General features: G+C 38.6%; 2 protein-coding genes across 5 annotated transcripts in view; both read right to left on the bottom strand.

Moving 5' to 3' along the window:
* Positions 1-5,279, bottom strand: part of per2 (period circadian clock 2) — a 32,419-nt gene extending 27,140 nt beyond the window's left edge. For all 4 annotated transcript variants that reach the window (XM_086172146.1, XM_086172148.1, XM_086172149.1 and 1 more), the window contains exon 1: positions 5,164-5,279. The gene's annotated coding sequence lies outside the window, so the exon portion shown is untranslated. The remainder of the gene's footprint in view (positions 1-5,163) is intronic.
* Positions 5,280-14,731: 9,452 nt separating this feature from the next.
* On the bottom strand, positions 14,732-23,602 carry LOC147218853 (solute carrier family 12 member 9-like). Its single transcript, XM_086171954.1, has 14 exons — positions 23,205-23,602; positions 22,621-22,755; positions 22,264-22,401; positions 22,068-22,180; positions 20,790-20,991; positions 20,501-20,608; positions 19,642-19,753; positions 19,127-19,284; positions 18,525-18,607; positions 17,374-17,498; positions 17,030-17,222; positions 16,778-16,952; positions 16,166-16,312; positions 14,732-16,010 (listed from the first exon to the last, which is right to left on the bottom strand). Exons 1-14 carry the CDS (start codon positions 23,416-23,418, stop codon positions 15,082-15,084), a joined length of 2,832 nt encoding a protein of 943 aa, XP_086028080.1. The 5' UTR covers positions 23,419-23,602; the 3' UTR covers positions 14,732-15,081.
* Between the last annotated feature and the right edge of the window lie 48 nt (positions 23,603-23,650).

Here is a 23,650-nt window from a genome sequence, read left to right as displayed (position 1 = left end):
ACTTCTTGTTTCAATATAAACACATCAAATTTTCAAACAAGTTAGAATGTTTATGTCTTTGTTTTAATTCAGACATCACTTTGAATCCACTTTTTAATCACACAACTTTTCTGTTTACAGTACATCTTTCCACACCCAATACATACATACACACAATATGCAGAAGAAACAGATATTAGTTTCTGAATTAGGTGATGTAGGTGATGCAAAGGAAATGATTTTAGAGGGAGTTGAAAATGTTTTGGAACTAACAATAGCGTAAAAAATGTCTGAATACAGAATATTGTCCCTTAGACATGCACAATTGTATGAACTATCCTCCTAATTAGAAACAAGGCCAGGGAGACAGGCACTGGGGCTTTAGCAGATGAATAGTATTATCTGGAGCTTAATAAATAATTCAACATGACACAATAGTTAGGGTTAAAGCATTACAGCAAAGTGATAATATTAATGATTAACCAATCTGGCCCGCTGTCCTTTTTAGACTAGTGAGCTCACAGTCACCATCTGCTTAACACTGACCTTTTACGATGTGGAAGGATCATCAGAGTCAGTTAAAGTGCCTGTGCGATGTAGGTCAGCATGCAAGAACACAACCGGGGTTTAATTACATTAAAATTTCTTGGTCAAGAAAAAAAAAATGTAAATTGAGAAATAATTTGTCACAAATGAAAAGTAAGGGACACAATAGTGTGAATAGAACTGACTCAAAGAAAAAAAACATTAAAAGTATGATGAACAGGTTATATCCACAGATGTTTGTCATGTCCAGAGGCTGTTGATACCAGTATCCATTATGCCAAAATTAATGAGACATTTTTTGTCTCCGTGTTATTCACCTAGACTGAGGCTCTTTCTACTTCATTTATCTGGAAACAAGCCCTTTATATCCAAATAAGGAGCTCCTCTTTTGCAGAGTACTTTATTTAACTGTGGCTATTTAGCCAAGGGGGGGTTGTTTTTGTATTTTAAGTAAAGCACGCAGCAATCATTTAGCTGTAATCTTAAATGTGCTTTTACATCCAGGTTCTAGCTTTTGTGCCACAATAACTTCTGTTATCAAAGAAGACAAAGAGGAAAAATGCTTGCCAGTGCCAGCTAGTAATTCTTTCTTGTGACTCTTTAATGCTAGTTCGCCAAAAATATACAGCGCACACTTATTTGCAAACCTCCAGAGGAAATGGAGCAGAGAAACAACACTGTTGCATTACCAGACAAGATGAAAAAAGAGTAAATGAGAGAAAATGAGATAAGACGTTTAGATCAAGAGGCAAAGAGGAGATAAATCAGACCAACCTGTTCATCAATTGTTGGATAGTAGTACATAGTGTTGCTTGTTCTGGCACAATAATTACATATTTACTCAAACATTTCTGGGATGAATAAATGTAGCTTGTTGAGAAGATGGACAAGCTTAGGTGACTTAGTGATATAGGTGATTGCTGAAGCTTTGATAAATACCATTAGATTAGCAGAGTGCAAAAAATAGTTTTGTATTATTTTCTCAATTTTATAAACCACCAATTATATATTACCACTGATCTGTGCAGGAAGTCTAAAGCCAATGAAGTACATGACTATTCTCCAGATGTGTGCTACAACCTGGAGTGATTAACCTCCCTGTACTTTGAGCTTTCATTGAACACCTGGGACGTTATGTCTAAAACATTTACTAGTGTGCATGAGATGCAGACGTGCTGTGACACCTCTGAACACCAACAATGTGTCCAGGAGCATGTCTAACTGCCAGATACAGAAAAGAACAGATAGCTAACGTGAAAATATGAAAAACATAACAGAATTACATGTTGTGTATATCTCTTCAGGGGGCCATCGGAGTGATTAATTCTCAGTTAAAGGCTTATTCTGACCTCCGGAGAAACAGGTTGCTGACAGGGACACAGTACTCAACTGGCCTTTAGAAATCAATGAAAAAGAAATAACTGTCTATTCGAAAACAGAGCAAACGCATCATTCGAACACCGCCTCACTGTAAAAGCTAAGCACAACGTCAGGGTGGGGAGCCTGAATTATATCTTTTACGTCTATGCTTGGCGAAGAGTGATCTGATCTGAGTCCTAAACTGCAAAATTTCCAGCGGCAATGCACTTTAGGCAATGGCCCCGCAAGACTGTAGACCTCAGTTGAAGTTAAAAAACTGTTCTACCAGCCCATATTTTATAGTTTTCCCCATTTTCTAGTCCTTAGTTGAGTTTTGTGAATTTCAAGTATGAAAGTAACATGTAAAGCAGGAATCTACTGTTGAGGCCATCCTGCACTCATTCCTTAGCCAAGGAAATGATGATAAGAAAGCACTTAATGAAATGACATGCGAGAGATTCAGGGCCAGAAATGTGGGCAAATGAATATAAAGCACTATTATAAAGCATAACAGTGGAGTACAACAAGCTCAAGATATTATTACACCCTAACAAGACTAAATAAAACTGAACCATTTAAAGAGCCTTGGAAATTGGTACATGTTTTGCGATTGCCCCGTGGCTTCTCTCTTGTTGTGTCAGGAACATATTGGGTGAATGGCTAGAAAGCGATCCTCCCAAAACACAAAACACACCTAACAGCCTTCTTCCTGAAGGCCAAACAGGAACGCAACAGAGGAATGGATCAACGTTCTGATAAGTACTAACTGAATTCATCGCCTGTGCTGTAGTGATTCTCAAAAAAGAGAATCCATCTCCTATGGAGATTGTGACAGAAGCATATGCTTGGAATTATTATATTACTATGGCCAAATTACTGCCATCTGATTTCGGTCTATAAAGTTACTGTCAGGAAGATTTTTTAATGTTTTCATTGTTTTTTTGGTTGACATTTTGCACCTTAATTGAACATTTTTTTCTCCTTACCTGAATTTTCTTTTGCAGATCATCAGAAAAGTAACAATTATATTACCTATAAAAAAAAATCAGAACAAAGTTCTATGACCAGATTTTCCAATGTTATTCCCCCCTATGGGGTAAGTAGGAGATTAATAAATCAACTACATTTTGCCATTCAAACACCTATTTATATTGTTTAGTCCCTTTCATAAGAACTTACATAAGTTCCATTTACTGTCAGGTTGAATACATTCAGGGAGCTCACAGGGGCAAACCCAAGTGTCAAAGTGAATAACATAGTAAATTATGTTTAGTACCCTTGGATGAGCTGACAGGGACCATGTGGTTCACACAAAAGTAATCTACAATATGAAGTTTAAAATAACCCACTTCACTTTCTATCCTCAAGTTTATTTGCCATCAATATGATTGCTTGCAGTTCAATCACCTGATGAAATTTGGTTCATGATAGATTCTCGAAAAAAATCTTCTCAGCAACTATACTTGATTTTCAATTTTCCAGCTGCTACGAGAAGACTTTGACAAGCTTTGACCATGACCTGGAAGGCTGAGAACCTCCGCAAACATGCATTCCTGATAAAATATCTGAGTTATGTCAAAGTACTATTGTTGAAGACAGATTACATTGCAATATATGTAATGATTGACCTTATCCATCGGATTATAAAGCATATGAGAGAAATTATAACGCCTTTGGAATTTCCATATAATTCATATCGAACAATTGAATGGGAATTCCTAATCGGTCCACTGGGGGGCAACAAAATCAAATCTCATTTGACTGAAATGGAAACTTAAGGTATCAAGACAGACACTGGAGGAAACGCAGTATGCGGACAGATCGGTTTACGAGCCTGTACTTTGACAAAGAACAAGAACAATTTCAATTGATTGACTGCATTCAGTGAGAAATGTAACTTTTTCTACCATTTGAATGTAATTCCAATGACATTCTTACTTTTTAAGTGATCAAGAAGATTAACCCCTACCCAGAACAACTCTTAACCTCACTTAAATTGTGTCGAGAGATATATATCATAATTTATTTCTGGAACAACTTGATTTAGTTTTTCCCACGTTGTATTATTAAACATTTGATAAGGATTAAATGTGAAATCGCATTAAATTATAGTAAATATTCAATGTGGCAATAATTCCAACAAGTAAGACCGAACGGTATATTTGGCATCCGCTGATGTGATATGAAAAATCTATGTAATTTGATTTCAGATTAAGAAGCTGACTCGGCACTACTGATGTGTATTTAGCTATTTGATTCAAACATGCTGATTCTTATTTCTCAAAGTGCTGGTTTGAAGGATGCTGTCTGTAGTTTGGAGTGTATCTCATCTACATTATTCATACCCCTGTTCCAGAGAGGCATTTTTTAAATGTTCTCCATTCCTTGACCTTGTAAATATCTTGACATTCTTTACCTCTGACTAGACAACACGGAGCTACGCACACATCTTCATCCATTATGGAGGGAAGGAAAAGATGTCCATATGAAAAGGAACCAATTTCGGAAGAAAAGACCTGCCACTATTGACAGGACACAATTGACTTCTTGCTATATTATTATCTTACAGATTAGCCTGACAACAGACTTGCTTCAGAAGCATCTATTACAATTATGTAAAATTGGCAAGAAAAAAAGAAGTCACGCACAGACCGATCGTTTGGCATGTGACAGACGAGCTTTCGTCTGAAAACAACTAACCACTAAATGACTCTTCACCTGCTTCATTTTTCTTTTGCTTTTTTATTGTGTGATTGCATTTTGATTGTTTCCCCGGTTGCCAAAGAAACCGTCACGGTGGCGTGGGAAAAGTCACTTCTCTGGGATGCGTGGGGGGGGGGGGGGGGGGGGGGGGGGGGTCGAGAATGGAGAAACACGGTCATGTGCCGCTGCAGTAGACTCTTTATGTAAGGCGAGCGATGCTGGAATTTTCGTGTGACTGGGACGCCGGTGTGACCGGGTGGACGTGCAGTTTTCGGCCGTAATAGCGTCCGTCAACTTCTGGTCTTTCCGGTGACGTCGCCCCACCCAACCCCCCTCCCCGCAAGCAACGATACACGGTTACGACGGAAACAAGAACGGCTAGCAGGCAACAATGTTGAAAACCCGTCATAACCCGACAAGACTGCCCTACTGTAGTCCAGTGACCCCGGTTGACTCGCCACACACACCTCCGGCACACACTGACACAGTTATGCAACTTCACGCTGCCTTCGTATTACACAGATACAGAAGCGTCTTGTTTCGCGGCGACACTCGACGTTATACAACTTCACCAACCTGTCACAATGTGCCGGGGTCGTTCCGAGGGATAAACAGGGATGTCTGTGGTTGAATTCCACGCAGAAGCGTCGCTCAGTCGCCGCTCCGGAGTGACACACTGCTCTCCACGTCAGAATCAACTCACACAGGGTCTCTGCCCTGGATCCCCGGCGCAGGCAGTGACCTCCTTTCTGCCGCCTCTCGACGCGCCTCCCCCAGATCCCGCTCCGATTGGTCCGCGGGACTTTCTCTCCGCGAGTCATGTCAAGCTCAACCAATCAAAAACGTCTTTCTACAAAAGGGCGGGGTTTCCAGAGGCCGCTCCGTTGCGTGATTGGTCCTTACGGCTGTCGCTCCGTTTACATAAGGGTGTCACTGCTTCACGTGGAAACGCACGGCGAGCGCCGGCGTGAGAGAAGCGAGAGCAAATCACTACGACGCAACCGGCGTTGAATGAAGCGCCGTCGATGGTTGGCTCGCCGCGGCTCAGCACGGCCGCCTGTTATCTAAACGGTTATACAAGGGTGTGCACGGCCAATGTGGCTGAAAGTACTTTGTGCGCAGTCATCGGCCGATCCATAGAAGTTTCTTGACTCATCACAATATTGTATAACAACGAGTGTCTTTGCAGTCAAACAGTGTATCAGCATATTATGTTGTCAACAACCTCATGGTACTATGATATTAATTTCTCAGGCTAGCAGACAGCTTTTATTTACATATCTCATATGGTAGATTTTTTCAACATTACCCCTAAATAAATAATACATAAAGCATCTATATACTTGAATAAAACAATTCAGTCACGTACACTGCTCATTTTTATCTGTTCTAGGCCTTTGTACCTAAGAGCGAGTGGTAAACTGAATCGGGCCATCCGTTGTTGATACCCAAAGCATGGTGTTCCTCTCCTCATTGATCACTTTATCCACTAATAACTTGTGATGAGTTACATCAAGTGGCGTTCTCAAACACTGGGAGCCCTTTGTTTTTGCATCCATTAAAGGAGAATGCCTTAATAAGATGGCTTTCTGATAAATTCAGAGCTATCCCTTCAGTCAAGATTAAAACAGTAGGCATCATCTTATCTTGTCTTATCTTATCTTATCTTATCTTATCTTATCTTATCTTATCTTATCTTATCTTATCTTACCTTTCCAACTACTTATCCATCAGCTACATGCATTGCAACTGTATTCATGAGTATCTACATACAAATTCATACACTTGTGTACATGTATGTGTGTGTGTGTGTGTGTGTATGTGTGTGTGTGTGTGTGTAAATGTCTTATTTGTCATATACACGTGATGAGGGTGACACCATGGCACGATGCTTAGTGCTGGCACCTCCCAGGTGAGGTTCCAATGTGGGCCTGTCTGTGTAGAGTACGCATGTTGTCCCCCGTGTCTGCGTGGGTTTTGTGTGGTTTCTTCAAGAAAATCAGAAACATGCGGCGGGTTATTTGAAGACTCAGCGTGTTCAGTTGGCAATAGGAGGTACAGGATGTGAGCTGCCTCTCGTACAATGATAGCTGGGATCGTCTTGGGCCTCACCACAACCTTGACTACAGGACAAGCAGTATGGACTAAGTGATGAATGAGAATACACATATGAAGAGAGTGAGCCCAAATAAAGTGAAAATGTGTATGCTACGAAAGATTATATATGAATTAGTCTTGGAATTCTTCAACAATGCAATACTAAGTGCTCTTACTTAAACAAAAGTGACATACTACAAGCCAATCCAGGGGTTGGCAAAATTAAGCTGTGACAATCTAATTATGCACAATGTTTATATCAATAATAATCAAAACAATTTGCATCACTCTAATTTAGGAATAGTGTTAACATATTGCTTTAAAATCATTACATATATATATATATATCATCTCAAAGTCTGTACCAGCACCCTTTGGGAGTGCGGTCTGTTACACCAGGTCACCAGTTTATAAATAGGCTTAAGATAGGACATCCTTGCTCACTCTTACAAAAACTGAAATACACAAATAGAAATCCACAAGCTGATGGTGAATTTACATCCGGGAGACAAATATGAAAGTGTCATCATCATGCCTCCCTCTTGTGCCTGATTTAACCATCTACATGTCACTCTTCCCAAGTGTTGATTAGCGCAAAAAGCGGAAAAAAGAATGTCCTGTAATGTTAAAGGTCTCAACTTGACCCCAAATAAATAAGTGCATGTTGCTTTCAGTCAGCCACGCTCATTATAATTTTGGCACGCTGGTGAGAAATTAACATATCTCTCACACTACCTCCATTCACACGTTTAGAAAGCTGCTGCGATCCTGTCTTACCATCTGCTCTGAGCAGAGATGCCTCTGATCGACACATCCAAGTCAAGGAGTCCAATATAGGATTCAACTATATTTTGTTTAATTTGCAACCAACGATAAGGTTGATTTGACAATTCTCAGTGTTGTATCCAAATAGCAAAGGTGAAAGTGTAGTTAAAGTGACTTATAGTAAAAAAAAAAAAAAAAAGATCAGAATACCTGGTCTGGTTGTTCAACTTTCTAAAATAGTATGCGCAAAAGAAACTTGCATCCATGAGGAATGAACCAATCCCAAAGTTGTTCTCTTGATTGCCCCTTCGTTTAACTCAGCGTTATCAGGCACCACAGACAGAAGAGAAAAAAACAAAAAGTGTCCACTAAAAGAACCAAGGACCAGATGGCAAAGCAGACTAGCCAGGCTTGACTGGTACTGGTTCCATGTGGCCCTGCAGAGCGAAAAGGTGAGAAAGTGGTGGAAAACGCCAAGAGACATGTGAAACCTAACAAACAGTCACATCCTCTTACACTCTCACATACATGTCATGAAATTATCTTTATCTTATTTTTTATACTTACTACTATACTTACTTATTGTATTCATACATATTTGTCTATGTGTGTGTGTGTGTGTGTGTGTGTGTTTCAGATATTTGTGCAAATGCATTCACTTTGTTGTTTTTTTTTTTTAACTATTGGTATCAGATTCCCATAATTGGACTGGGAGTTCATCAGGGTTTTTGTCAGACATAAATTTTACAGATTGTACTAAAAGTTAATAATCAAATCTCTTGTATTTATAAAATATAGAAATAGTACTATGAATCACATTAAATTTGTTTTGGAATAGTTTTATTTAGGATTGCACCTTGATGCCAGTGGAATAAGAACATTTGGACCCTAGAAATAATGAACAATTTTATTAAATGAAGTTAGCTATACCTGCTTTTCATGAGAAAGATGAGCATGTGGGGAATTGGCTTAGGTTTCATTTGATTTTTAGTATGTGATATTGATTAGAATGAAGGGAAAAGTGGAAAATGAATACTTCAGTCTTCAGCAGACAATAAGGAAAATTAGCAGCTGTTCTCTCCTGAAATGTGGAAGTAGTTACACATTTGACTTGGTGTAATGAAACAACTACAGAGATAAAAGTGTTAAACATACCAAGATGTATCAAAAGAGGATGAGATATGTAAATAAACAAGTTTATTCACAATCAGACAAAAGTCAGCCATTTCAAGCCAGAATAAACAACATTAAAAGGCATTTGAGCAAATGAATACTGCAAAAATCCGGATTTTGACATGGTCTTCATAACAAAAATAAAGTTTCTAATTCCACTGGAGTCACTGGACACTGGAGTGTCTTTTGCTCATCCACCTGCCAATGATGTACACTTCCTTTTCTGTCACTGAACTAAGATTAACAAACTCTATGAAAACCTTTGAAAAACACGATGAGACATAATGGAGCATTTACAAGTTTACCATATTTGGTGCCTGACACTTCAAGTGTGAGAGTGACGCAAATCCACTCAGTATCCCCAGGCTCTGTCGTTAATGTCTGTATGGAAAGAAGGGGGGTGAAAGGAAAGCGCTGTCAGTGTTTTATTATTTGTATCAGTAGTCCATCTCTGACAGCATGCAACGGCAGAAAACAACGCGTTGTAAGTTGGGGGGGACTAAGAATAGACATGATCGTATGAACAAGTAAAGAGAAGGCTGAATCTCCAATGACTGCTACATTACAGCAAAATTCATGAAAGGATTAAAAAGAGGTAACTGAAGATCATGTTTCAGGAAATCCGTCATTAAATTAAGTTTGTCCTCCCAATATCTAATAAAAGTAATTCCGAACTAGAACGCATTTGATTGCTATTGATCTTTTATCTTTTTGACACACATTCCTTTTTCTTTATTTCCAAAGAAACATTTCCCTGGCATATACATTTATATATACATACATACATATACAAATGGTGGCATATATGCGTATCTATACATATATATGTATATATATATATATATATAGATAGATAGATAGATAGATAGATAGATAGATAGATAGATAGATAGATAGATAGATAGATAGATAGATAGATAGATAGATAGATAGATAGATAGATAGATAGATAGACCCACGCAACCACAAATTGCTGACATCTGATTTTGATTTATGTTTGCACAGGACATGATTGCATGCCCTACTACAACTGATTGTCAGAAATCTCTCATCCTTGATCACAAAAATACCACCGGTGAAATAAATGATATGGTAAAGCTGCTATAAATATTCCACAAATAACTTGAATAGTAAGTCATACGGATGCAGTGGGAGAAGAAGGGAGTTTCAATCCAAGGAACACAGAAAAGTCTGTTGTCTTCCTCCCACTCTTACATGCAGTTGGGCTGTTTTTCCAATAACGTCACACCGAGCATCACAGACAGATGATGTCAGATAGTTACAAATAAGGTTCCAGCTATAAGCCGCTTTATTGGGCGAAATCATGCGTAATCATGTAGATCAACTCCATCTTAACATACATCACAGAATTTCCTCTACTGACCATTTTGTTAAACCACACACAAAAAATTTCAATGACACTTGATACGATTCCAATACATAAAACAACACTTCTGCCAAGCTGTCGGGAAAAACACAGCGTGATCATTTAATCCTTTTTCGATTGAATGAACCAATCATTTCCTAGTTTGAATAAAATTTTAAAGAACAAGAAAGGGTTTTGTTTATTTTTTCCAGCGTGGGAAGAAAAACACATTTAGCCAACAGGGAGATAAGCAAACTCAAGATCTTAAAGTAGAAAACTTATTTTCAGAAAACTCTTCCAGAGGGTCTGACTATGTTCAGTTTTTGTGCATCAGTGTCTCAACTAGATTATCCCAAGCTATGACTTGGACTGTTTTGTTCTGAAGAGTTAACCTTCATCCTTTGATTTGTGTGCCCTGCTTTATTTGTGTTTATACTTCCCGTGAGTGCCATTTATCATATAAGTGTGACTTTCTGCATGCCTTTGCAAGTTTGTTTCCCTCTAAACATGTTATGTCAATCTATCTGATCAACAGGGCTGGCAAGAACTGATCGACTATATATATATACACACACACATATGTGTGTGTATTGTGTGTGTGTGTGTGTGTGTGTATAGAACTGAGAAGTGAGAACTGATTGGATCAGTTCTTTACAGCCCTGTTGATAGATAAATTGACAAAACATTAGATGGAAACAAACTATATATACTGTACATATACATACATATATAAATATATATATATGTGTGTGTGTGTGTATACATACATATATACGTACATATATACACACATATATGCACACACACACATATATATATATACACACACAGTATATATGTATATATATATGCATATATATATACATACATACATATACATATATACACACACACACACACACACACACACATATATATACTGTGGAGTTCAGTAACTTGATGTATTATCATACCTTAACAGCTTTTCAGTGACATGTATGTATGAAAACGTGGTACCTCTTTATAGCTCTTGGAGACCATGCTGCCTCCATCTGTGAACACACTCCTTCCCACATGGTGTTTGTCAGTGAAATGTAGGCGGGTGTCAGTGCCGGTGGTGGTGGTGCCTCAAGATCCATCTTAGGAGTTAGCCTGGTTACCTTTCCTCCATATAAAACCTTCTGACGGACTCATAGGTTAGTTTGTGGAAAATGGACTTCGGAAACTGTACGTGGAAGGACAAATACAGATATTCCCTTGTGTTTTATATATATATATATATATACACACACACACACACACATATATGTGTGTGTGTGTGTGTGTGTGTAAAATATATATTTGTGGCAGCAAGGTAACAATTCTGTCAAAAAGGAAATAAATCTGAAAATACACATAAATAGAAAGGCAGAAGACAGAAGATAGCAGGACAAAAAAAATCCACAAAATAAATTGACAGCGGACAACAACAACATCAGGGATGATAATTGGCAGCATCAAGGAACAGTGAGGCTGAAAAATAGAAACAACTAGAAATAAACAACAATATATATAGAGTTACAAAACTAAAAAGCAATGTATAAAATAAACAAAAATAGGCCAAAATAGTTGGCCTATTCTTGTGTGTGTGTGTGTGTGTGTGTATATATATATATATATATACATATATATATATATATATAAGATGTGATTGAAGAGTACAATAGACTGTGCTGTACTGTACTTTAATGTGCACTCAAACCTTATTGTTAATCTTTGCAACAGAAAATAAAAATCCTAATTTTAAATGGCTTAGTGCACCATCTATTATAACACAACCTTCAGGTTTTTGACTGTTGACGCAATCTTTTGGCTTTTCTATATCACAACTTTTGAATCAAAAGAATTGAAACATAATCACTGACTTTGCAGTGAGTAGTCACTTCTCTAAAAGCACTTCACATGAAGTGGGGTTCTGGGAATCTGCTCTCATACAGTATCTTCAAATGCTCAAAGGCTCATCATCATAAGGTTATGTGCCTTTTTTTTGTCAAGAAGGCTTTCAAAGACAACTCTTTCCAGGACTTTATATATATTTTCCCTTGCACATGAGAAGCCATGAGAGAAACATAAGTGTTCCGTCACACAATCTTGTAAAATTGGTCCAAGTATCAGTTAGTGTGGGACATCACATTAATGGCGCCAGATATAGTCGCTAAAATTGATTTATCAAGGGTTTCTCTTCTTCACTTCAGATCTGATTATGTAAGTGAACTCATATAGTAATATCTCCAAAATTTAGCAGTGCAAGGAGGCTTAGACTGTGGGGTTATGTTATGCTTACGATACCAGAACCGAGACTGGTATTCAAATGTAAAAAGGGGAATGCATACATTTTTTCGTTTGCAGGGCGCATAGCAGTCATGTAACTTATCCATCTTTCATGGACATGCATCCAAACTATGGCAACACAGCCATGAGGTGTTCCGCTGCATCTTCTTGAAAACAAGATATTTTGTGACAATATTTCCACTATATTTACTCTCACTCTTGGATTCTCTCTTGTGAAACAGACTGTTGTTCTCAAAAAGATTCAGCTTGAGATATAAAATAATGTAAACATCATATTTATAATGGTAAAATTTGAACAGTTGCTATTGAAATTTTTTTTTAACTTTATGGGTATAGATGCAGGGTTAAATACTAGGCCTTTTTGGTCTATAATATCTAGTTCTTTATCTAATTTTGCAGAAGAACTGACCCTAACACAGGGTTTAAAAGGCAATTTATAGAAATTATTGAAATAGGGTCGGCAGGCCTGAGACAGTCAGTGGTTGTCTTGAAACTGAACGTTCCTTGTTGATTGCTAAGCTTTTCCAGCCTGTTAAAATGTTCTTGAGTAAGATACTGAACACCTTACTGCTACCCAGATGCTGCTTAAGTGCCTGCTACTCATGGTTCATTCATGATAGATTAAATGCAGATGTCATATTTCACTGATGTTGTGCTGTATGTATAACTGAATGTGAAAAAAATAAACAAAATTATGAGAGAGAGAGAAACCCAGGTGGTCTCATATGGTCGATATAGATATTTATTTGTATTTATTTATTAGGTTATAATGGTATTATAATTCTATTAGGTTTAATTTTCAAGAACATATCTAAACATAAAATATATATTTATAACAAAGACAGTCGTACTCAATGTTGACATGGGGAGGACCATTAAAGAAGAAAAGGGTAAAGTGTAAAATTAGACACGTTGTCAATTCTCAATTTAAAGTCCAGAGTTTGATGTGTAACGTGATAGGAGACTGAATACTGCATTGATAGAAATAATTAGTGTATACTAGTGTATTCTCACACTAGTGAATTAGTATAAGAATATATTGTTTTCAAAGACAGAATACACAAATGTACAAAAAAGTAAATTTCCCTCCAAGCACAAGTGAATTGTTCAGCAAGAATCAGTATAAGGTGTTGTTTAACTTAAACGTAGCCGGCAGTAACTCTTCAGGGAACTATGTTAATATTTAACCCAACAGTTGAGATTTCTTAAAATACTATTGAAAGAAATATGAATCAATGCAAATCCTGTTGGAATACTGGATCATCGAACCATACCATTTCATAGTCTGTTTATAAATTGACAGTTCTCCCTCATTGTTAATACACGGTACACACAAAGAATCAACTCCACGAATAGTTTTCGTGTTTTTGAAGCAATGACTGAAATTATTAAGGCTTAATACTTTACACGAAAATGCAACATTGAACCTGATGTAGCCCCTTCTGCATGGCCCAATCCACATAATGTGCATATGTGCTATTGGGAGACAGCAGGATCTCTCTGTTTCCATTGAATCTAAGCTTTTCCTCAACATTATAGAACATGTAACATTGTCTTCTGGCTGGCAGTGTTGACTGTACTTTAAACGTGATGTGCACATGCAGCGTGCAAAATACCATGTATTGATTTTTCTCATACCATCACAAAAGCCTTTTAGTTCTACCAGATTTGTTTCATTAAAGGATATGAATATACTCAAGCTATGAAACCATCTGGTTGGCTGTGACAGGTAAACAGAAACCTAGTGCGTAAGTCTCTCTCGAACTATTCGATCCATGATCAGATCTGCAAAGATGACACCATATGAAGCAATTTTTTTTTGGATGACACTGTTCACACAACCCAACACAACAGTCAGTTCATTGCTCTCCTGCTTCCACTCTCACAGCCACTTTATGGAAGTCAGGCAGTCCAATTTCCCACTTGATAATATGAATGAAAAATGTTCCAACAGTTCCATTTAAGATGTTGTGTTATGATTTAGTTTCCCCTCAGGCAGTCAATCCTGAATAGAACATTTGGCAGTGAGCAGATGCAGTAACCTCTTTTAAAAAAGGTAACGAGGATGACCATGGACAAACTATTGCAATTAAACATTTAATAATCATTCCGTCTTGTTCCATTTTAGGAATTCAAGGCTAAGTTCCTCTGACCATCATTTAGTCTAGTACATAATGAGAATCTAATATCACACCTCACAGTGAAAGGCAAACCTTACAAGAAATGAATGCACACATCTACACAACTGAACTCTACTACTGTGGGACTGATGATTTTAGTGGATAAAGCGGCCATAAATAAAGTCATGCAAGTGTGCCTCCCTCTGCAGGCAAAAGGCAGTCACTACACAGAAAACTAGATAGCCGATGAACAATTTAACAGGTTGGGGTTCTTCCACTTCAGTGAAAAAAATCATATAAGAAACTTGAGGGTAATAACTTGATTTATTGTTCAACTAACAAAGTACAAAGAACATCCAATAAATGTGTAAAAGATACATCATAAAATATACAAAAGAAAACGTTTTTTTCCACCACAACTAATGTGCAAATTATACATTTATGTACCGATTGCGCAATCTCCAAGTGTTCATTGAGAGCATAAAATACATTATAAACCTTAATGTCTACTAATTTAATTTGTGTCTCCCAAGTGTCCAGATAAATAGATATTCCCTTTCCAAAGGTTATCTCAAAAGCAAAACTAATGCGTTAAATATGAGAGTAACCAGAGCAATTCCAGTCCCATAGATAATAGTGGTGGAATACAAGGCTGCTTAAAATCTAAAGGTCAGTCGTGACAACGGGCGTGACACCATGAATGAGCAACGTTGGTCCGAGGTCTTGGCTCAAGAGGTCTACTTGGTGCAGGTAGGCATGATACCGGCTTCTGTCTGCTGGGGGATGTGGCAAATAGAGGAATCTCACAGCAGGCGAAGGGGCTCCATGTTGGCGAATGAGGTCATTGACAGCAGAGATATATTCATCGGTCAGCTGAGCAGCATTGTTGGGAAACCTCTCGACAGAATCTTCCTGATCAGTTTCTATCTCCTCGGCCTCCTGTTGTTCATTCTGAGCGGACCAGTCCTCTCCTTGTCTATCTTGTCTGAGCCAGTGCAGTGCCACTACTTTGTCCCATGCTACCATCTGCACCTGAGCAGAAATCCTGAGCTCCTTTAGCATCAGCTGGAGCTTTGCTTCTTCCTCCTCTTGCAGAGTGCAACCAGCCTCAACACAGAGGAAGACACGGAGTCTCGCCTGGTTCCAGGCACGGGTTTCATGAAGCACACAAGCCAGTTGCAGCAGAAACAGTGAGCAGATGTCAACATAGCCACGTTTGTCTGGTCGAAGCAGATTAAGAGGCCAAATGTCGACAAACGGACCTGTCCGGCTTCTGTGGCCTCCAATCTTTCTTCCAGATCCTAGAGCCTCTTCTCGATTAAATTGGTCGAAGTAACGTGCCAATGTCACATTCTTACCCATTTTTACAGCATCGGCAATTATGGACACATACTCCTCTTCTTGGAGATCTTTTGGCTCTTCAGCAGCCCGCACATTAGGGAAGAAGGGGAACCGATGGTCTCTCGAGTCTTTGGTTGGATGGGCCGCATCAAAACCATGACCGGTAGATTGAAGAATTTTGCCTTGGAGGTCATCGGAAGGAGTGCAGTCATCATAAAAACCCAAGACAAGAGTGTTTGGCTTCATGCTACCTGGAAAAAACAAAACAAAAAGAGCAATAACAACAAACAAGGGGGGGGGGGGGGGGGGGGCAACTCAGAAATTGTCTTTTTATGGTCACAGTTGAGGAATGAAAAAAACTGAAATAAAAAAAGGGATTCTGAAAGTACAAAGAGACCTTCCCTACCAAAGCCTGTGATGAAAAGCAGATTCTGAACTCCATGTCGGACACTATCAGCTAAGGTTAAGTTGACAAATGCCTTAATATTTAGATGGTCCACTAAAGACAACCAGGAATCATAACGGCTCTGTAAAGGATCAGAGGGCAACCCATCTGCAGACACAAGAGTCACATGTAAAACAGTATAGATCCAGATTTCAAGTCACTTATATGGCTTAACTGAAAATAAAACCTATCCTGGGCAACATTTTAGAAACATTAAGAGTGACCACTGTGAAATATTGTCAAATTTTGCTTCAGATATAGCAAAACGAAAAGCCACATAAGGTTGGAATAGATAAGTTCACATTTGATTCTACACATTAAATCAAACTGAAAAAGAATAGTTATTACCAATAGTAATAGTTACACCTTCAAATAATCTTTGATAACAGTGGGATTTATCTCTATTTAAGTCCTTACCAGAATCTTTATAGGTTAAATGAACCAGTGAATCTGAATTCATGGACAATACAGATTCCTTCTAGTGTGAAATAAACCAACAGAACTTCTAATCGATCATTAAATAGACGTTTAAACATTTAATTTATAAGGCTTGCTCTGGGTTTTTTTGCTTACCCAAAAACCCCAGCTTTACATGTCCCAGTACATAAAGACCACTCTTCTTCAGGTCATTAATGAAGGTCATTAGTCCAACACAACTGCGAGGATTTGCCACCATCAGCAGAACCTGAGGCCTCCAGAACTTTACATGGTCTTTACGCACATCTAGCATTAAGAGGTACTTGCGTACCTGAATGAAAAAAATTGGAGAATTTTAATGACAAATGGAATAATTCATGAACGGCTTTTTTTGGCATATTTTTATACCTGATGAAAGATTAAAGCCTGGCTAATGTATCCCCAATTGCTGATGGGACCGAGGTAATGAATCAGCATCAACAGAAGCAGCATGAAAGCTATGCTTGCAAAGGCATAAATGGCACTGATGAGGAACATCATTACCAGACAGCCAAGAATGCCCAAAGTGCAGGTGTGCCAGGTAAAACAACGGAATGAAGGTCTGCGTATAAAAACAAACATCGTAAAATATCTCAAATGAAAAACGGTCTTAATTCTTCTCTTGTGCAAAATCAAACTGCTTATTATCTCTATGCAAAAAGGCAGCAGCCACTACACCTTTGACAACCTCACACCAAGAGCATGCACTGTACCTGAAGTTAGATGCAGAAGCCCATTCTAGAGCCAAACAGGCCAGGTTCACAGCAGCATAAACCAGTAAGAAGAAGATGGTTACAATGCCAGCAATGGTGTTCAACTTGCCAGTAAACAGCACCATCTATTGGTGGAAAGAAGGAATTTTTTGACAACCAGACATTTCATAGACTGCTCAAATGGGTCTAATACTATGGTGAGTCAGTACGCAGTAAGTAAAGCAGCCAAAGAGAGTTTGAGAGCTTGGATTTTAGAGACTCCTGCGTCCATGTTTATAGAGGGCTGCTTTTATTGCAAAATGAAAAAATGGGGGAAAATCGGAACAGAGAATGCTCTGATCTAGCTTATTTGGTGAAAACTTTAAAGACTAAACACTTTTGGACAATTTCTTTTAACCCCATTAGATAACATTTTTGCAAATACCTTCATGATTGTTAAACACAAAAGTTAGGAATGAATAATGTACAGCTAAACTTTAGATGAGTGTAATTAAAACACACAAAAATGTTTGAGGGATTTTTACATTTTAAAATGTTCATTGTTAAAACTGAACCACAGTTAGTTGCAGATAGCAGCACAAGGCATTCTCTGAGCACCAGCATCATGACAATTTCCCTTGAGGTGTAGAGGTCATCAATCATTATGGCTGGCTAAAACAAAGTGCTAAACAGTGCAAGATCTGGTGTTTTTTCCCCGTGAAGTTGACATTTTCGATTCTGGGCTCCTAGTGTGGCAAAGTATCGTTGAGCAAGACACTGAACCCCAAACTGCTCCCCTGGCACTGGTGGACAGCAGTCTACTGCTCATGGTTCATCCATGATGGGTTAATTGCAGAGAATGAATTTCCCCACAAGGAACTAATAAAGGATACATTATTATCATTATTATTGTTATATTATTTTGCAAGTCCATTCTAGCTGGTTTAAAAAGGGAAAATTCTTGGATTTTTCCTCTAGAGTCAACTGTCATAGTGAGTGTTGATCATAAAATAAAGGTCTAGAGGAATATAATAAAGACATCTCAATTTGTAGGGGACATCAACAAGATGCCTGAGGCTAATGAGCGAGTTTCATGCTTCCTTGACACCCCTTTAGTTAAAATTCAAATTACTATGGGGACACAAAGCAAACTCGAGTGACTGGTACTTAACCTGTACAAGCAACCAAGAGACAAGAACTGCAGCCCAAGGGTTACCATTGGTTGAAGTTTTCCTTGTCAGAACAAGGACACCGCCTATAAAAGTACAAGGGAAAAAAAAAAACAACAAGATCAATTTTTGTTAATGCTTAGAGACCACAATCTGAAAAACAAAATATATCCGGAACTGTTGCATCATCGAATAATTCAATAACCTGTTTTTTAGTAGATAAGACACTGTGCACCACCTGTTAAGTGGTGCTTTACAAACTTTGCAAGTTTCTATTAGGAAAACAAGACATAAATTAAGAGTCGGAGTCTCCCACTTGAGATAGAGGCCAATTAGAAGAGCTGGATTATAGTTAAAATACTGAGGCAACCTTATAAGGGGCCAGGTGGGGCTGGATGTCATATGCCCCAGATAAAGTATGGTGATCATGACCTAAAAAAATGGATCTACTGGCCAATCTTGACTACATAAGTTTTCTAGGCCACAAGTGCTCAGACCTGACTGCCAATTAATAATTTGCTACATTTTGATGCTCTGAAGTTTTAAAGGGTCACATGATCAAATGGAAAATGCTGACACTCGATAGTTGGAGTTCAAAATCTTACCAAACAAGTTGTCTTTGGACAGGGCATACAAGATCCTGGAGGCTCCTATTAGATTACTCATGGCAGCAGACATGGTGGAGGAGTAAATGCCAATTCTCACCATCGGTGGCCATACATTAATTTCTCCCAGAAAACTGTAGTCTCTTTGCAGCAGGTAACTAAGGATGATGGACAGTCTTTAAAAAACTAAAATATCAGGAATAAGTCAGTGCCAAAATGATATTGGACAGTAAGATGTCAAGTGCAGCATTGTGTCTGCTTATGGGTTTGTGGGAAGAAAAAAATACAGATAAGTAAATGACAAAAGAGGGGGGCGGTAGGGGATTAGGGCCAAAAAAGCATTAATAATACATTTTGGCAAAAACAATGTGCGAGACAAAATAGCTAGCACAGCAGGTTTATCTCCTTGTATAGCAAATCAGAATTCAAACACAGATTCTAAATTATTCTTGGTAAGTAAGTTTGAATACATCCATTGGTTTCAGTGTTGTGGTTTGAGTGCATTTGTATCTAACCGGTCACAAGACCAAGACGCCAGCAGACTCAGCAGATTGTATGTGATGAAAGTCGTAAGAACAGCTGCCAGGGTTCCTCTTGGAATGGAATAGCTGGGGTTTTTCAGGTCACCTGCAAAGCACATGAAAGAAAGTCTAATTGGATCAAGTCTTTGTCATATTACTTTAAATATTCTGCACCCCCTGAGACTGCCGTGTCCATGGTTCAAACTGTCTTACATCATGCCAGATCCATTAAATTCCATATTGCAATTGTATTTGTCAACTATCCCAGTTAAAGGATTTCTTTTGCACGTTAATTGATTAAAGGACACGGATATATTCAATAAAGTTCTTTCACCTTTTTTCAAAGTTTAAGCTAGGGTTACTTACAAACATTTCAAATGCAATTTGTGATATCTTGATCAGCTGATTAAGAGTGACATGGCACAATCACCTAGGCGATTTGTTCAATACAGACGCTAACTTTGGGCTCTGTCCAGTTCTGAGACACCTAAAGGACCAGGTGGAACATAAAGATCAACTTCAAAACCAGAATTCAGACGCCAGCTTGTGAAAATTGGCGCCTCTTATTAAACAAGTTAACTTTTGAAATACACAGGATATTTAGGAGAAAAGAAATGCTTGTCAACAATATACTGTGAATGATGATGCTATTCACACTGGAAAAGCTTTATTAGCACCCAAAATTGTAAATCACAAAGAGGACACGAGGAGAAGTCACCACTTTCCAAGATAGCGGTCTTTGCAGAAAGTCATCCACTATCAAGCCACATCATCCATTCACACCAATGTCCACAAACTTCCAACTGAGTACAATAGTACATTTATATTGAAATGTGTTCTAACCCCAACCTACCTGACATATTAGAGCCAGCCATGATTCCAGTGCAGCCGTTGAACATGACTGCAAACACTGTTGGAAAACTCATCATTGTACTTGTAGTGTAGTCTATGGTGTAACTAGCTGTGAATAAATGCAAGACAATCATATTGGTCAAGAACAACTTTTACACAGCAGCTTAAACATGAGAAATTCTTTCCTCCAACACGCTATTTTTGTACTGGTCAAAAATTGCCTTAGGATTTAAGTTTCATTAACACCTACATTCTGTTCTAACTCACAGTAAGACATCTTGAATACTTACGCAATAGGTTCCTGTGCAAGGTGAGGAGCTGGAGGCCAGTGTAGTTGGCAGTGGTGACGCCAGTGCCATTACCAACAGAAGAGTTAGGAAGAGTCACCACCATGGGTCCCACAATGAAGAAACTGATAAAGATGGAAGCTAGTACAGTCATGACTATGATGAAGATGACAAAAGTAGCTTTGGCATAGATGTGGGCACCCACCTGTAAATCACAAATGCACTTCATTGGGTTTATCGTTGTCTTAGTGGCAACAAAGTTTGAGACTATCATTGAGCGTATATGCCAAAAACATTTTTGTACCAAGTGTTACATAAAAATACCTTTGAAAAACTAAATGAGTGTCTCATTTACACAATTGTGTAGGTCTATGTTTAAAATTGATTAGGTAAACTCTTCGTCTGGCTGATACCAGAAAATGACCAGACCAGTTTGATAGTTTAAAAAAAAAAAAAAAAAAGGTGTTAAAATGTCTATCATTAATAAGGTCATCTCTGCATGTAAAACACGAATTTGAAAGCAGGTGGGCTTTTACCATCAGCAAAAGACACCACTACTCCTACCAGCTAATGACAGGAAAACGGAGAAAAAATTTACACAGAATCCCTTACGCTAGGAAGCAGTTCAAACGTCCCATGAATCTGACAGGTCTCAATTACTGCTGCATAATTTAAATGATGTAGGCAGAATTTGGCATAAACATGGATTTATCCTTCCTTACTTACTTGCTTCACATTTTCATGGTGCTTTGATAGTGTGGGGGATACGTCTGACACTTTGGGCCCTTTAGTAACAATGAAGCATTATTCAAATATTATACCCTTCTTGGGAAACGCTTCTAATCATATCCATAGTTAAGCAATCTCCTGATGATTTCTTGCAATTGACAAATCTTCAGTTAACCCTCTCAGGCTCAAATTAAGTTGTAGTTGCAGGAAAAATCTGATATTTGGCTGTCGCAAATCTGCAACATCTGCCTGGAGAAGGTTAAATGTATGATACTCTGATATGAATATGGACTAAAAACTCTGAGGTATGTTTCAAACATCTTGTTGAATAGCTTAAGGTAGAATTACATGCAAACGCTGGTCCAAACCAGGGCTAGCAGTGAGTTCCTGATTAAGCAGCTGGAGTGTGTGTGCTTCAATCAGTGTTTTCACAAAAAGGCAAATACTCTCAAAGTCATAGTTTCCTAAAAATTAACGTGCTGACAGGCTGTTCTTGCTGTTAGTGTTCTGGATAAATGAGCAAAAATCGGGGGAAAAAAGGAAAAGTCTCACCAAGCACACAATGAAACATAGGAAAAGCAGGATAGTGCCGTACAGCAGAGACCACCAATACCCAGTTGGCAAGACCCGATGCAGACCGACAACTTCTGCTGTGCCAGCAGAGGCTGAAAGGAAAAAAAAACGAGTTAGTCAACAAATCTAAATAATATAAAGCCTTTCCTGAATTTTACATGCAAGTCCAACCTACCTTCAGGGATACCAAAGGCAGACATAATAGCTTCCACCAAACCCAGCACATAAAGTGCACAGCCACATACATTGGCAAAGAAAAACATGATTCCAATGCTCCCACCAAACTCAGGGCCCAGTGCTCGGCTTATCATGACTAGATTTTCAAATTAAAGAACTTCTAATTCTAGATTCAACAAATATGAACAAGGCATCAAAACATGTTTAACAAATGAAGCTGACATCAAAGTAGCTAATTAAGTTCAAATCAAAAACATCTGGCAGTGGCAAATGAAGCAAATCAATCTGATTGCAATTAAAGTACAGTTTGTTAGAAAATTGCCACCTAAAAGCCAAGTCATTCTGTAAAAGATACAATATGCCCCTCCGGCTTCCAAGGCCCCATTAGTTGATATTGCGCAGACGGAGAGAACAGTCATTGTGATGATGAAGTAGGCCACCAGGAACATGGTAATGGACTGATAGAGCCCAGCTTGACCTACGACAAATCCTGAAAAAAGGAGAAAAGTATTCAAACTCTCCCCCACACCCCCAAAACTTCTTGTTCCCAGAGTGGTATATTTGAGTGACACACAAAGTAACAGGTTGATCTAACAACTTAGTTGGATTTTTGTTTTGTTCAAATCATATATTAAATTAATATGTCTGATAGCTTTCTAAAGGGAGACTAAAATATTCAATTACTTCACCAGGGGTAGCCTGGTGAAAAGGAAATCAATATGAGGTGACGACAATTGTGAAATGGAAAGGATAAACGGGAAATCCTTAAATGTTGACAATTCGAGAAATTGGAGCCAATGGGGGCCGCTGTTTATCCCGATAGCTCGACCAATCAGCTGAAGTGATGGAAAAAACAAGCTAATTAAGAGCTCTCGAAAGGTCGTCGGACAGTTTAACGTTTTTTTTTTGTTTGGAAAAGTTATTCTTCCTCCAACTTACCAATTCGCAGAAACACGACGACGCTAAACATGGACAGTAGAGTTGGAATAACCACGCCAAAAAACATGCCGAGCTTTCGGGTGCTTTTCTGGACGGACTGCCGAGCTTCCACGGCCGCGGCAGCCCCCGCTGTGCTGGCTTCGGACACATGCTTCAGCTGCGCACAGGTGTCCGTCGTGAGCCGGTAATGAAGAAGAGGAGTCTTTTCGGACATTTGTGATAATTTGTCAAAAAACTACAGCAATCACGGCACGTATTACTCTAAGTAGCACATAACCAACTGTCTGAGGTACCGGGCATCCACCTGCGGAATCCTACTCTCCCATTAACAGGTGGCAAACGGAGCCTGAGGTGAAATTAACTGAGTGAAGTTTGACGTCACTTCCTGACGACGTTTCATCCAATCACCGTTCACTTTTATCTACATTAGCTCCCCGGTTAAGTTA

Source organism: Fistularia commersonii, chromosome 25 (genome assembly GCF_037954325.1).
Source record: "Fistularia commersonii isolate RoL2024-O1a breed Wild chromosome 25, RoL_Fcom_v1.0, whole genome shotgun sequence".
NCBI classification, from domain to species: Eukaryota; Metazoa; Chordata; class Actinopteri; order Syngnathiformes; family Fistulariidae; genus Fistularia; species Fistularia commersonii.
This window is presented reverse-complemented; position numbering and strand designations above follow the sequence as displayed.

What these genes read in the sequence shown, in the direction of transcription:
- LOC147218853 (XM_086171954.1), bottom strand. Translation starts at nt 23,418, where the DNA reads ATGTCCGAAAAGACTCCTCTTCTTCATTACCGGCTCACGACGGACACC. An exon ending in CGTCGTGTTTCTGCGAATTG is followed by an intron (nt 22,756 to 23,204) that starts GTAAGTTGGAGG and finishes TCCTTTTTTCAG; the next exon opens with GATTTGTCGTAGGTCAAGCT. An exon ending in AGGCTTTAATCTTTCATCAG is followed by an intron (nt 16,953 to 17,029) that starts GTATAAAAATAT and finishes TTTTTCATTCAG; the next exon opens with GTACGCAAGTACCTCTTAAT.